Source organism: Mixophyes fleayi, chromosome 3 (genome assembly GCF_038048845.1).
Source record: "Mixophyes fleayi isolate aMixFle1 chromosome 3, aMixFle1.hap1, whole genome shotgun sequence".
Taxonomy (NCBI): Eukaryota; Metazoa; Chordata; class Amphibia; order Anura; family Limnodynastidae; genus Mixophyes; species Mixophyes fleayi.
The window spans coordinates 286,437,324-286,454,154 of record NC_134404.1 but is presented as its reverse complement, the minus strand read 5'-3'; the positions used below and the strand labels follow the sequence as shown (position 1 = coordinate 286,454,154).

Sequence of the window (16,831 nt, the reverse complement as noted above, 5' to 3'; positions counted from 1 at the left end):
TGCATAGAAATTGATAGTTGGGAAATTAGACTGATCACTGATTCTGCATTGGCTACATGGACAGGAGCTAGGTTGTGAGTGTTGACTGAGCATGGATATTCACATTCTTTACTGATTGTAGCCTTTGTATTTCTCGGTCATAATAGCCCATTGTCATGCCCATGCCCTATTGCATTTTTAATTTCAATGTGATATTTCTTTAAATTGTTCAAACTTTCTGCCAGTAAACATTTATTGGTTTTCGCTTGTTTTAGTGCAATCAATAAAACTTTTTATTTATCGAAACTCATCTGCCACTTACATGCACATATTAAATATACAAATATAGCAGAATCCAGACTTCAGATTATTAACCCTTAAGAGTAAGATTATTTTTGCCATCTTTCTTTTTCCCACTGCATAGCTTGTTCTACAGCATCGTCAATACAACCAAGGCTTTGTATCTGTTTTCCCATGGATTTCCAATTTTTAAAATTATTTACAATGGTCAGGTCATCTCATGGTCAGGAATACGACCCAAGTTTTTCCGAGATGAAAAATGTTTCTTTGAGTTGGCAATAGCAATATTTGAACTGCAGTTTCCAAATATAATACATGGAAAGCAAAATAAAGATTTGCTTATATTAGAATTAATGAACCAATCCCAATCCACGCATTCACCATTAGGAAGTTTCTCTATAAACCATTCTACAGAAAACCTTACCCGTTACATTCTTACTTTATCAGTAACATCTGGCCAAACAGGGCATCATTAAAGTTCAGTGTAATAGACCAATTGATAGTTTGGATTTCATGAACAATTTCAGCAAAAGTGGGTTCACCAGTTTTAGATGTTGTTGCTGAAGAAGAGCTAACAGCTAGATTCATTGTTAATTTCAATGTTGTTTTCTACTTGTGTAACATCTATTTCTGAACTAATACTATCCTCAGATTGTTTTGCTATAATACCTGTTAACTGTTTAAGAAGATGTTTTCATGACTTAGGACTTTCTTCCTCTTTCAGCTTCCTTTTTCTTTTTCAGAAAGCCGCTCCGCTTAGTCATAATGAAGTTATCCTTTGTGATCCTATAAAATTGCACAGTTCTTCGCCACAAACATAACTGAGTAATTAGTACAGACTCACACACTGCATTAATTCAGCTTTATTATACAGCGAGTCACCCTGTCTGTTTGCTGTATACAGAGATACTATACTCCAAAACTCAGTCTGAAATAGTGGGGTGTCAGAGCTGACAATAGGCTCAGTGGCTAACCCCATATAGAAACACCTTCTTTATCTTTTCAACAAAGTCTTTTATAAATATGTATAGGTTCTGCAAAGTTTCAGAGTTTAATAATCATTTCTTGTTTTATCAAATACAGGGTCATATGTATCAAAGGGTTTAAGCCCAGTGGGCGGTGAAAATGTTTTTTTTTACTGCCAATAGAGCTTCACTATATACAGCAAGGGTTTACTGCCAGCAATAACACCGCTATCACCAACGAAAAAACCCCGCTGGCTTAAAGATTTGCCGGGTTGTACAGGTGATAGCTTCCCCATGCTTATTTAACAAGCATTGTGATACTTGTCCTGTTATCACCATCTCAGGATGGAGACAACAGAAGACAATTAATGAAAGCATGCTTTATTGGAATAAAGCTTTTTTTTTTTTTTTTTAAATGACCAATACTGTTTAAATATTTTATTTTTAAAATATTTTTAATTAAATATTTTTACTATGTATTTATTTTTATTAGTGGATGTGAAAGCCCAGCTCTGGGCTCTCTGTTCCACTGCGCCTGAGCAAACTGGCTGGGTCACATAGATATCGTCTGTGAACTGCCTGGAAATACTTTATTGATAAATTTCAAACTTGCAGACGACGGGAGAGTCCCATCAAGACGGGACTGTCGCGCCAAAATTGGAACAGTACCAACAGTTGTGAGGTATAGGTAAAGACACAGATTGCTAATAAAATCCAGTCTGACTCCAGCAAGATGTTTTGTAAAATTAAACCTTTAAAGCATACTCTGTTTTGACAATATTTGTTAATTTGAGTGTACGATGACACTTTAAGTAATAAATACAATTCTGTTCCAACAGTGTTTTTTATGCTGTGTTGTAAGCCCCCAGTTCTTCAGAGCATACACTTGGCAGCACAAAGTTTCAGCTACTACAGAGTGTTGGAGGTATAAAGGTAGAAACTTTTCTGAAGTACACTTTGAGTAATTTATGCTCTTGCCTCTCTTTCTACTTTTTCCTCCCTCTTTACGTCACTATGTCTCTACTAAGCTCTTGTCCTCTATAATCTGTTCTTTCTAATTGAGTTCCTTTTTTTATTCTGTCACTCCCTCTCCCAAACTGTAGCCGGCTCTTGTAGATGCAGCTGCTTCCTATCTCTGAAATCTCTTCTTTACAAATGCAATCACTTTCCTAGTTCTCTCTCTCTCTCTCTATGTCTCTCTGTATTTCTCTCTCCCTCTTTCTCTCTCTCCCTCCTCTCTTTATCTTTTTCTTTCTCTCTCCCTCTCTCACTGTCTCTTTCTCTGTCTCTCCCTCGCTGTCTCTCTCTCTCTGTTTCTCTCTCCCTCTCTCTCCCTCTCTCTCTCTCTCTCTCTCTCTCGCTCTTTCTCTCTCTCTCTCCCTGTCTCTCTCTCTCTCTGTCCCTCCCTCGCTGTCTCTCTCTCCCTCTCTGTCTCTCTCCCCCTCTCTCTCTCCGTCTTTTTCTCTCTCTCTCCCCCTCTCTCTCTCTCGCTCTCTCTCCCCCTCTCTCTCTCTCTCTGTCTTTTTCTTTCTCTCTCCCCCTCTCTCTCTCGCTCTCGCTCTGTCTCTCTCTCTCTCTCCCTCTCTCTCTCTCACTCTCTCTCTCTTCCCCTCTCTCTCTCCGTCTTTTTCTCTCTCGCTCTCGCTCTGTCTCTCTCTCTCACTCTGTCTCTCTCCCCCTCTCTCTCTCCGTCTTTTTCTCTCTCTCTCCCCCTCTCTCTCTCTCGCTCTCTCTCCCCCTCTCTCTCTCTGTCTTTTTCTTTCTCTCTCCCCCTCTCTCTCTCGCTCTCGCTCTGTCTCTCTCTCTCTCTCCCTCTCTCTCTCTCACTCTCTCTCTCTTCCCCTCTCTCTCTCCGTCTTTTTCTCTCTCGCTCTCGCTCTGTCTCTCTCTCTCACTCTGTCTCTCTCTCCCTCACTGTCTCTCTCTCTCTGTTTCTCTCTCCCTCTCTGTCTCTCTCTCCCCCCTCTCTCTCCGTCTTTTTCTCTCTCTCTTCCCCTCTCTCTCGCTTTCTCTCTCTCTCGATGTTCACACACTATTTTCACAGAATGTGGCTCTACACCAAGATTGCTGGACCCCCAGACTACCTAGAGAGTAGGCTGCCCTCCCATATCCTTTTTCTTGTGAAATGAGTATAGCGGGCCTTGATGGCGCAAATTGCGTAATCTGGCCCGAGCAGCGGTGGGTGGGGCCCTGATGATGCAGTTCACCTCTTGTAAATGCCCCTTTGGCCAAGTGAGGTAAACTCAGCATGACAAACACCTTGTTGCAGGCACAGGAGCAGGTGGCGGAGCCAGTACAGAACAATAACCACTGCACTGTTCATTCAGTCCCGGCTCTGTTGGCTGCTCTGGTGTTTGCAACAAGTGTTTGCTGTGTCCAGAGCCTGTAACAAGACACTGACCGCCAATAAAAAGCCCCATGTAACTACGGCCCCAACACGCTGTGCCCAGAGATTAAAATTATTAAAAAGGATTTATTATTTGTATAAGTAATTTTATTTTATTTTTTACCATTTTTGTTTAATTTTTAAACAATAGTGGAACTGAAAGCCTACGCTTGGGATTTTCGTTCCACAGTGCATCCGTTAGTTGGTAACCCAGCTAACACATGCGCAGATCTGCAAAGAATGACAGAGCAATATATTGTTTTGTAAAATGCGCCAATAAGAGATTTTACTCTAGTCGTGATAAGCGCTGATAAAAAAAAGTCAGCCTTATCGCCAAAGAAAGGGCCAGTTGATAAATAAATCCCATAATGCCTTATGCAGTACAGTTTGAGCTCAGAAGAAAATAACTGTGCCTGGATATTTTATAAAAGCCTTGGCAAAAAACACGGACAAAAAGATGAATCAATGCATTTAGAAACAGTTGCAGAGGGCATGTATAAAGTTATAAATGAATGTTTTCAAAAGTTATAAATCTGACATTTATTATAATTGTTGTAATTTATATTGCAAATGTTGGGTGCAGCTTAAAATATGAGTCTCTTGCATGTACACCTATATCATACCTAATTTTGGGATGTAGTCATTCTGGCGACAGTAAATATGACACAATAATGGTGACATTGTGACCGTCGATAGTCACCACAATATCGACATTCAAAGGGCAAAGCCAGCAATACAGATGGCGGGTACGGAACAAAATAGTTAATAATAAAAACCCCACAAACATTAGCCACAAACTCCCTCCAAATAGGTCAACCCTAGTGCTGCCAGCTGTCACAATACAGCCGACTGACCCGCTGGCACAAAATGGCTGGCTGACCCCCCGGCACAATACACTACTATGATACACAATGACATAAGTAAAACATTGTTAAAAAGTGTGCCCCCCCCTCCAAACAGATCAATCCTAGTGCTGCCAGCCTAGGCTGGTACTAGCAATTTGGAAGGGGGGGAATAAAAAGCCCCCCCAATTTTACTACAACAAGCAATATGCTCTGCCAGCCGTGGGGTCCTGTTGCCATAATGACAACCTGAATTCCCTAGGGAAATGGGGTCCGCAAAAAAATAAGCAGGTGCTGGACCCTCCCACAGGGGTACCCAACTCCATAATGAAAAAGCACTCAGGTTCTTCCTACACCCCTGGGTGGTGGGTGTAGGGTAATAAAATATTTTTTTATAGTAAACACACCATGCCCTGGCACCAAGAGCCTGCTGGGACATGTAGTGCAAAATTTTAATTCAAGACCCCTTGTTGTAAAAATATTTTTATTGTAAATAAATTTTAAAAAACTCAGTAATACTCACCAACCACCAGGTTCTTTATCTGCAATAATTCTAGTGGTTCATGGTTGTCCAAAGAAATACTTAGTAAAATGAATCCCAGGGTCCGTGGTTGTCCAAAAAAAAAAGACCTTCTAAAATTAATGTTCTTCAAGCTTGATAAATCAAAATAATCCACTGGAACATGCTTGGCAAATAACAAAAATTATTGCAGGAGCTCCAGTCGCAAAATGAAAAAAATGACACGCTATTTATAACCTGGGGATTTCCTATGGTGCCATTGTCATTGCCACTGGCATTGTCCTTTGAATGTCTACATTGTGACTGTCGACATTACTACTGTTGACAGTCACAATGTCACCATTTTAAACATATCAACAGAATGTATCTGTCAACATTTACACTGTCACCATTTTGGTATCAACAGTATAAGTGGCAACAAATTCACCATCGCCACATCGTACCCAACCCCCTAATTTTTATCATGTTTTCTGCCTATCCAAAATAGTTGCAAACCGAATGTGTGTATGACCCTAGTGCTCTAGGTCAACTGTGCTATATTGCATCCATTATCATCATCATAAACATTTATTTAACGCCAGCAAATTCCGTAGCACTTTACAATTGGGAACAGAAAATTATAAAACAATACTAGGTAAAACATACAGACAGAGAGGTAAGAGGGACCTGCTCGCAAGCTTACAATCTATGGGACAATGGGAGTTTGATACACAAGGGCATGTGCTACATCATATTGCACATGGACCAGCTAGAATGTAAAGGTAAAAAGTATTGAGTGGGCTGAGTGATCAGTCACACAGCAATGTTGGTCAGAGGGTTGTTGTCTTGTGTTAGCTGTGCAGAGGGTGTTAATAACCATAAGAGATTAAGATGGTGGTTGAGGAATATTATAAGCTTGTCTGAAGAGGTGGGTTTTCAGAGAACAGTTGAAAATTTGAAGACTAGAGTAATGTCTTGTGGTACGAGCTTGTGGTACGAGGGATTGAATTGCATAAAGTGGGTGCAGCCCGAAAAAAGTCCTGTAACCGAGAATGGGAGGATGTGATGAGAGTGGAAGAGAGACGTAGATCTTGTGCAGAACGGAGATGTTTCGAGTTGGGAGATATTTTGAGACAAGTGAGGAGATGTATGTCGGTGCAATTTTGTTGATAGCCTTGTATGTTAGTAGAAGAATTTTATATTGGATTCGTTGAAAAACAGACAACCAATGAAGAGACTGACAGAGTGGCTCAGCAGAGAAATAACGGTTTGCAAGGAAAATCAATCTAGCCACTGCATGCAAAATAGATTGTAGGGGTTTTCAAGTCTGATTTTGGGAAGACCAGTAAGGAGGGAATTGCAATAGTCGATTAGGGAGATGATGAGTGCATGAATTAAGGTTTTTGCAGTGTCTTGTGTGAGATATGTGCGTATTCTGGAAATGTTCTTTAGATGTATGTAACATGATTTAGATATAGAGTCAATGTGGGGAACAAAGGATAGTTGTGAGGCAAGGATTACTCCTAGGCAGCGAGCTTGTGGGGTGGGATTTATGGTCATGTTATCAACATAAATAGAAATGTCAGGCAGGAAGTTTCTGTTTTTGGGTGGGAATATTATTAATTCTGTTTTTGAAAGATTGAGTTTGAGTTGGTGAGAGAACATCCAAGATGAAATGGCAGAAAGACAGTCAGTAACGCGAGACAACACAGATGGTGAAAGATCAGGAGAGGATAGATAGATTTGTGTATCATCCGTATAGAGATGATACTGAAATCCAAAGGAACTTATTAGTTTTCCAAGAGAAGTGGTGTAGATAGAGAATAGCAAAGGACCTAGGACTGAGCCTTGTGGTAGTCCAACTGATAAAGAAAACAGAGCAGAGGTGGATCCAGAGAAATTAACACTGAAAGAGCGATTAGATAGGTAGGATGAGAACCAGGATAGGACAGTGCCTTCAAGACCTGGAGATTGTAGCGTTTGTATGAGGAGAGAGTGATCAACAGTGTCAAATGCAGCAGAGAGATCCAGGAGAATTAGAAGAGAGTAATGGCCTTTAGTTTTTGCTGTGATCAAATCATTGACAACCTTGATCAGTGCAGTCTCTGTGGAGTGTTGCGAGCGAAAACCTGACTGAAGAGGATCCAGTAGGTTGTTTGCTATAAGAAAGTATGTGAGGCGAGTGTAGGCAATTCTCTCGAGAAGCTTGGAGGGGCACGGGAGCTAAGAGATGGGGCGGTAACATCTAATTGATACCATTTATCCAGGTCATGTGGATAATTAAAGTTTGTCTGTATTTTGTCTTTTTTAATTAGCTAGAGAACCTATATAATTTACATTGTGTCACTAATTAAAGGAATGATATGGCAATCATATTGCCTACTAGGGGAAGGCTGACAAATTTTAGCCCGGGGGGCAAGACTCGACTCAACAGCCTATTAGGTGCATTTTAAAGGGAAGAAAATGCTGCTGGTGGCCCAGTGACCCAGCCCAAGGCAGCCCACTATGGGACAGGCCCAGGGGGACAGATGCCCCACTGACCCCCAGCCCAACCTACCCCTGTTGCCTACTTGCTTTGGCCCAGCCACTGTAGAAAACAACATCCCAAAAAGTAAATGGTTCTAGTATGTGAGTGTTACTGCTCTATTTCTTATTATTTATATTTAGGGTGACTATGGGAAGGAGTATAGTTCAAGTGTTAGGCATTTGTATATTAAACTATTGTTATCATTAGGATTCTGCAAACCCGTGTGCGTACTGAGCACATTGCTTGTGCATACTAGAACAAGGGTGGGAAGGGGAACACCAGTATTTTTGATGTAGCCACTTGTTTGTCCTCAGTTAAAAGACTGCATATCCATCACATTGGTTTTATGCTACATATTCTGTGCACATTTGACAAGATGCCGTCATTTCCTGCATGGTTGCCATCATGTGTCTCAAAAGCTGAAAACCAGACACAATGTCACAATAGTGCACTGTCAGTTATGTTGCACTCTGAACAATACCATTGTCAATGGCTCTAGAATCAAAACCACTAATTTTTAAATTTTAGGAAAGTAGCTATAAATACTATATCTTGCTCAGGCAAGGGATGATCCCAAGCTACTTCTTAAAAAAGTAATGTCTTTTTTAGTGAACAGTTTATTGGCAGCATCTGTGGCTAATCCACCCCAGTTACTCCCTTCATTCCTTCCTCTGGGGTTGTTCAGGTTCCTGTCCTACAGCAATCTCTGACCAACTGGAAATAGAGTTATTAAAAGCTGATAACTGTAGTGACTGAGATCCAACAGAAGGAGAGGAGAGAGATGAAGGTGGTGATTGGGACCATGTGAGAGAGATATTTGGCACCTGATATGTCACTACATATTAGACGAAACTAAGCATAGCTCTGCCTATTACACTTACTTTATATATGACATTTCACCAGATGATTAATCCTGCTTGACACAGGGTGGATGGTGCCATTGCATACTGTGTATGGTCTGTATGCAGTCCACCTTCTGCCTTGGGGGCCAGCAGCAGTGGCAGATTATTTACTACAGTCTAGACAGGGCAGGTGCTACCATTAGGCGAGCCTATCCTATTGCCTAGGGCGCCAGTGGTTAGGGAGCACCTAAAACATTGAATGAGTGATATATTGTGCTCATCCTGTGTTTTTAATGCGCCCACATGGAGCACCAGTCGTTGACTTACAGGAGGAGCAGCCTCTTACCTGTGAAGCTGCCAGCTGCTGCTCCTCCATGTCTGTGGTGAGCTGGGAGTGTGTCACTTGGGTATGATGGCACAGCCAAGCATCACACTCACCCTCTGAGGAGCAGAGGATCCTGCTCCCACCTGTCGCCGAAGACTGTCTGAGGGTGGATGTCATTTCTGAGGAAGGGGAGTGGGCGGCACCTAGAGCTCCCACAGTTAGCGTCGTCCGTGTGCTTAGATCAGTAGACCGTACTGCTCTGGGCTCTTGTGGCACCCCATATCAGAATTGGCACCAGGTATACCTTTGCATATATCTGATTTGACACCAGATATGACTTTGCATATTAGATTTGGCACCAGATATGAGACATCATATTAGATTTGGCATCAGATATGGCTCAGTATATTATACTTTGTACCAGATATGGCTCAACTTTGTATTCTTGGCAGCAGATATGGCTCACCATGTTATATTTAGCTGCAGATATGGCTTAACTTTGAATACTTAGAAAAAAAACATGTCTCAACAGATTACACAAGGCACCATATATGGAGCTCTATTTCATACTTGGTCCCCTAACGTTTTTAGCTAACCTAGGGCTAGATTTACTAAGCTGCGGGTTTGAAAAAGTGGGGATGTTGCCTATAGCAACCAATCAGATTCTAGCTTTCATTTATTTAGTACCTTCTACAAAATGATAGCTAGAATCTGATTGGTTGCTATAGGCAACATCCCCACTTTTTCAAACCCGCAGCTTAGTAAATCTAGCCCCTAGACTTTTTTTAAAATGTGTTGAGGCTAACTGGTACTATACTTGAATGTTCTGGAGCTTATCCTGCTGTATATTGAACCAAACCTAAACATGAAAGCTGCTGCACAGGCATCTGCAATCGGCTCCAGCTCAGCTAGCAAATAGTAAAGTAGTCTTGTGAGGGACAGTTACAAGACTGATCTACATCAGGAGCAGCAAAATTAAGGAGGGAGTGCAATGAGTGGTTTATGCAATAAGGTCTGTAAAGGATGGCAACATGATACGTTCATTGTGGCATTTGGGCTATTCAATATGGATGGCAATGGGACCTGAAATTTTAGTGAACTGCTAATCATTCACTGTGTAGGAGATCTCCACCATAATTTCTTTTCAAGGCTCCATTTTGTTTAAAACCAGATGATTTAGGTGGCGTTTGGTGTTCAGCAGTGCGCCAGCCTCTCGTTCATTACTTTGTACATTCTGCCATATTCCCTGCATCAGTAGAGATGTGTTAACTTTTCAGCTCAATTTAAGTGAATACTAAAAATGCTACGTGTTAATTATCTAACTGGGATTTTCACAAACCACAATATTCAATTGTGGTTCATAGCTTAATTATTTTTCTTGATAGAAAGTACAAATCATATAATACCTTGTGAATGTTTGTTTGAAAATGGTTTCTGTCTACAAATATAAACTGTGTTGTTAATTTAGAATTCACATAATATTAGTTGTTATTTAAAAGGTTGTTATTGAAGATTGCATTATAAAGTATGTAAACATTATTTCTTGGTATATTCTATATAGTTTCACACTTAAACGAAGATCAAGGAACTGTAATAATGGTGGTAGCTTAATAACAATAGCACTTCTAGAAGCAGGAGTATTTTTGTTCACCATAAAAAAAATATAAATTAGCCAACTTTAGGTCCGAATTTCTGTTTAATAGTTATTGTATATGATATAAAAAATATGACGTCAACAACGAGGAAATGTAATGCGTTATTTCTTTCTTATTATTTCAGATTGCTAGGCATTCGGAAGGTTGTCTTGAGTAGTCATCATCATGTTGGTATTCAGCAAAGTATCTACTTTTCCTGGATTTCACCTACTTATCTTTGTGCCTCTGTTGTGCCATGTGGGAACCATATTTGGTGAAACAACCCTGGCTCCAGAAACTGTAAATGAAACTAGAATTTGTACTGGTTCCTATATTTGCAAGGAAGGAGTCATTTTACCCATTTGGGAGCCACAGAATCCATCCTATGGTGACAAAATTGCAAGAGCTACTGTATATTTTGTCGCCATGGTCTACATGTTCCTAGGAGTATCAATCATAGCTGATCGGTTCATGTCCTCTATTGAAGTCATTACATCTCAAGAAAAAGAAATAACCATCAAAAAATCAAATGGTGAGACCACAAAGACAACAGTGAGGATATGGAATGAGACTGTTTCCAACTTGACCCTTATGGCTCTTGGGTCATCTGCCCCTGAAATTCTTCTTTCTGTGATTGAAGTTTGTGGACATAACTTTCAAGCAGGGGATCTTGGTCCCAGTACTATTGTAGGCAGTGCTGCATTCAATATGTTCATCATCATTGCCATTTGTGTCCATGTGGTACCTGATGGAGAAATAAGGAAGATAAAACATCTCAGAGTTTTCTTTGTCACTGCAGCATGGAGCATTTTTGCTTACACTTGGTTGTATATGATCTTGTCAGTTATTTCGCCCGGTATTGTCGAAGTCTGGGAAAGTTTACTCACTTTCTTTTTCTTTCCAATTTGCGTTGTGTTTGCTTGGGTTGCAGACAGGAGGCTCTTGTTTTACAAGTATGTCTACAAGAGGTACCGAGCTGGGAAACAAAGGGGAATGATCATTGAAACGGAAGGTGATAGACCGTCATCCAAAGCTGATATTGAAATGGATGGAAAGGTTCTCAACTCCCACACAGAGAACTTCCTTGATGGCTCATTAGGTCTAGACATTGACCAGAAAGACCAAGATGATGAAGAAGCAAGAAGGGATATGGCTAGGATCTTGAAAGAACTGAAGCAAAAGCACCCTGAGAAAGAAATGGAACAGTTGATTGAGCTGGCTAACTATCAAGTTTTAAGTCAACAGCAAAAAAGCCGAGCATTTTATCGTATCCAAGCCACACGTTTGATGACTGGAGCTGGCAATATATTGAAAAGACATGCAGCAGATCAAGCAAGGAAAGCTGTCAGCATGCACGAGGTTAATACTGAAGTTGTAGAAAATGACCCAATCAGTAAGATTTACTTTGAACAAGCAACTTATCAGTGCCTAGAAAACTGTGGGACTGTGGCAATAACAGTTGTACGTCGTGGAGGTGATTTGACCAACACAGTGTTTGTAGACTTCAGAACAGAAGATGGTACTGCCAATGCTGGTTCAGATTATGAATTTACTGAAGGGACAGTTGTTTTCAAACCTGGTGAGACCCAGAAAGAAATTAGGGTTGGCATTATTGATGATGACATCTTTGAAGAAGATGAAAACTTTGTGGTCCATCTTAGCAATGTTCGAGTTAACTCTGAGATCACAGGAGTGAATGTTGAAACCAACCATGTAACATCTCTTGCATGTCTCGGAGCACTCTCTACAGCCACAGTTACCATCTTTGATGATGATCATGCTGGTATCTTTACTTTTGAGGAGCCACTTTCCCATATAAGTGAGAGTGTTGGCACCATGGAGGTGAAAGTGCTGAGAACCTCTGGTGCTCGAGGAACTGTTATTGTACCCTATAAAACTGTTGAGGGCACAGCAAGAGGTGGAGGGGAAGACTTTGAAGATACGTGTGGACAACTAGAGTTCCAAAATGATGAGATTGTGTAAGTACCACGAAACAAACATAAATTCACTTTTACCATTGATGTACAGTGTTTATTCCCAATACTAATTTCTTCTTTTTTTTACAGAATTTTTGAAGGAAAATTATTTTAAATTATACATTAATGTTCACAAATGTGATAACTGCATGTTTAACAAAATGTTTTTATTTCAGCTGTTTTACAGACTTACACGGAACCAACAGTATATTGTTCCTTTGTGAAAGTATGGTTACCGGGTCAATTGTGTGTGTAATCTTATAGTTTATAGTATGAGTTAAATTTTGTGATGTACTGAGTATGAGGAGATAATAATTAGATCATATCATATATACTAGAAATATATTTAATGCACTGCTGAGGCATATAGTTTTACAGGCCATATACAGTAGGTACCATTTCTGAACATACAAAACCATTAACCTGTGGTTCTCTATATTCTCGTGTCTTCCTGTCTGGATCCTGTGCAATCACGATTCTAATCGGTTTGGCCAAAAACTAAATATCCAATTGAATCTTATTAAGGATCTTGTGTTTTAAAGATCTATCATCTCATGATGAAAAATCAGACCCATTTTGACTGTTGTCCAAGTTCTAATGTCCTCCCCTTAATTCTCTCGATCCTGGATTTAGCTAGAGTTGTGACCTTTTACAAAAAATAATAAGAAATATCAATTGCAGCCATAGACTTATCATTGGTTCTTGGTGCAGTTTTTAAACTGTTCTAGTAGCAGAATACTGAAACAATATATATGATCATATACCAATATACATATACATTATACCAAAGGGGTAAACTCAAACAAACACAACCCGTCATATGAAAGTTAGAATCAGAAGTTATTAAATGGCAACTCAACCAGAAAAATGCCATGAATAAATGTTGAATGAATGGACAACTTTCTGGATAATATCACTGTTACTATTAGCCTATGTCACACTCATCTATGGTTTGCAACACATGGTAAATGAAGCTCTTTAAATATTTACTGCTAAGGTGATTAGGTCTATGAGATGAGAACTGAGAGAGACAGTCACCTATAACATTTACAACATGCCTCATACATTAATTTTCTTTGTTTTATGTAGGGTAAAAATAAGTTTACTGTTTACATAAAAAAAAAAAAAAAATGTCAGGACGGCAGAGCTTTTTATTCTGTGTACATCTAATAATTAGTCTTTAAACGTATAGCCAGGGATTTTAGGTGTCTCTTACAACTGATTTTTCTTTTTCAAGAAATTATATTGCTTCCCTTGTGTATATAGAAATAAATAAGTAATAATTTTGCATTTGTAAGTAATACACTAATTGTGATCTGCAGCATTGGGTTTCTGTACTCTAACTTGTTAGTTAACACGTTTCCATGCTGTTGCTTAGAGCCGGAGTTTGAAATATAATTATTTATTAAAAGCCATTCCTTACGCAATGGAAAATGGAATGTTATATCCACAATGTAGACAGTGCAGTTAACATTTAGTTTGATGTGTTTGGTATTTGCTTGCTAGAGGTAAGCCATCACAAAATGACTTGCATTTTATCTTAAGGAAATATTTCATGAAAAACACTTGCAAGTAGCAATAGTTCTTGGAGAGAATTTGTCACCAACACACAGGGCCGGATTAACCCGAAGTCTAACTGGGCTATAGCCCAGGGGCCTCGGGCATCCAGGGGGCCCTTCAAACTCCTCAGCAGCATTATTGATCGGTCGGGGGCGGGGGCGCCCCCGGCCCGATCGATGCTGCTGAGTACTGTCAGTGCAGTCCTCCGTCCCCGGCGCGCTGTAGTCTGCTTACTGAGGATACTGCTTACTGAGTTCATGAACTCTCGCGAGATCTCCTCAGTAAGGAGCTTACAGCGCGCCGGGGACGGAGGACTGCACTGACAGGTAAGTGCTTGGGGGGGTCCTCGCGGGGGGTGGGGGGCGGCGGACGGCTCACATTGGGGGCCTCGCGGGGAATGGAGGGCCCCTTAGCCCAGGGGCCTCCATTCCCTTAATCCGGCCCTGCCAACACACAGTAAGTGTATCCTTATTGTTGACTGGGCTAATATTCATGAGACTTAACCTATTCACTTGGAATCAGTACATCATGAATATAAGTCAGGCCTCATGAATATTAGGCAGCGATACCCCTGTTTTCTAGCAAATTAATAGGCTGCGTATTTTTTTAGCCCATGAACTGCATTCCTCCACTTTTGTGTAGGTGGCAGGTATACTTTTAATATACTGGTCACATACATGCAGTGGACTGAACCTGTTATGTGGGCTGAACCAATATTCATAGGAATTCAGCCCATCAATTCACATACAGCTAAGGGGGTATGGCCACATGACAATGGGGTGCGGTGGCACCTCTGGGGTGTATCTAGCACTTTCCTAGTTCTAGGTCACCCCTTAAAACACCACCACTCCTCTCAAAAGATCTATTCACTGCTGTGCATACCACATACTTGCCAACTCTCCCGGAATGTCCGGGAGACTCCCACATTTTGCGAGAGTCTCCCGGACTCCCGGGAGAGTGTGGCGATCTCCCTGATTTGCCCACTTCCTAGTAAAGTGGGCAGAATTCGGTTCAAACGCCACGATTCACCCGGAATCACTGCGTTTGGCTCGCCCCCCCGCTGTGAAATGACGCGGTTTGCGTCATTACGTCACGGGGGCGGGGCCAAAATGACGCACTTTTTGGCGCCCCGCCCCCTGCACGCCCACCTCCTCACCGGCATTCTCCCGGAAGCCCAAACAAAAATGTTGGCAAGTATGGCATACCAGTGGCAGGGGCTTGCGGCTTCTGTTCACTGCCGCTTAAATCGGGACAATTATGATGTATGAACTTGTTATGAACCAGTAACATTAGTGAAGTTGTTTCATTCCCAAGTGATGTCATTAGGAACTAGTGACATCCTCATCCACAAAGGATCTCCATGTGTGTAGGCAACGTGTATACTATTTCTGTAGTAACTCAGAATTGTTTGAAAGTTGCTGATGCACATCTACATTATTGTATTTTCTTTTGCTTACAATGCTGTTATCTAGAAATTAGGTATACAAATAATGCAGATAAATGTTAGTTATTAGTACACATAGTTAATCATTGCTAGCCACCATAAACATTGTAGCTGATATTTTTTGGTTGCAAATAATAAGTTACTATCCTGTATCTTAGATAACTATTCAGATGTGGACATTTGGGTTTTTACTTATTGATAAGCTCAGGGTTTTAGGTATATGTAAGTTATTTTTTATATAGTTTATATAATTTATGCAAAAAATATATTTTTTGCATAAAAAACATATTTTCAATACATATATGTATTGACTGTTTCAATACATAGCATATATTACATTTATATTACATTTAATTATTGCAGACTATAGGATCTATTTATTATAGGGTGAAAGCACTAGATCCAAGTGTTTAGGATCTAGGGCTTCTTTCTATTTAAAAAAGCCTCCTCCGATTACTATTAACATCTCTGGATGTGATAGCTGGTCGTCAGCAAAGGAAAAATGCTTTGCTAGTCTTGATACTGATAGGGATCACAGGCTGGTATGTGTGTGATGGGATCATAGGCTGGTATGTGTGTGATGGGAGCACAGACTGGCACGTGTGTGATGGGATCACAGGCTGGTATGTGTGTAATGGAAGCACAGACTGGTATGTGTGTGATGGGATCACAGGCTGGTATGTGTGTGATGGGAGCACAGACTGGCACGTGTGTGATGGGATCACAGGCTGGTATGTGTGTAATGGAAGCACAGACTGGTATGTGTGTGATGGGATCACAGGCTGGTATGTGTGTGATGGAAGCACAGACTGGTATGTGTGTGATGGGATCACAGGCTGGTATGATGTGTGTGATGGGATCACAGGCTGGTATGTGTGTGATGGAAGCACAGACTGGTATGTGTGTGATGGGATCACAGGCTGGTATGATGTGTGTAATGGGATCACAGACTGGTATGATGTGTGTGATGGAAGCACAGACTGGTATGTGTGTGATGGGATCACAGGCTGGTATGATGTGTGTGATGGGATCACAGGCTGGTATGATGTGTGTGATGGGATCACAGGCTGGTATGATGTGTGTGATGGGATCACAGGCTAGTATGATGTGTGTGATGGAAGCACAGGCTGGTATGTGTGTGATGGAGGCACAGACTGGTATAATGTGTGATGGTATCACAGGCTGGTATGATGTGTGTGATGGGATCACAGGCTGGTATGATGTGTGTGATGGAAGCACAGACTGGTATGTGTGTGATGGGATCACAGGCTGGTATGATGTGTGTGATGGGATCACAGGCTGGTATGATGTGTGTGATGGGATCACAGGCTGGTATGATGTGTGTGATGGGATCACAGGCTGGTATGATGTGTGTGATGGAAGCACAGACTGGTATAATGTGTGATGGGATCACAGGCTGGTATGATGTGTGTGATGGGATCACAGGCTAGTATGATGTGTGTGATGGAAGCACAGGCTGGTATGTGTGTGATGGAAGCACAGACTGGTATAATGTGTGATGGGATCACAGGCTGGTATGATGTGTGTGATA

General features: G+C 41.0%; 1 protein-coding gene across 2 annotated transcripts in view; it reads left to right on the top strand.

Annotated features, from left to right (window-relative positions):
• SLC8A1 (solute carrier family 8 member A1) overlaps positions 1–16,831 on the top strand; it is a 289,944-nt gene that overhangs the window by 14,144 nt on the left and 258,969 nt on the right. For both annotated transcript variants that reach the window (XM_075203735.1, XM_075203736.1), the window contains exon 2: positions 10,445–12,278. In XM_075203735.1, coding sequence (XP_075059836.1) covers positions 10,486–12,278 — 1,793 coding nt within the window. In that variant the 5' untranslated portion in view covers positions 10,445–10,485. The remainder of the gene's footprint in view (positions 1–10,444; positions 12,279–16,831) is intronic.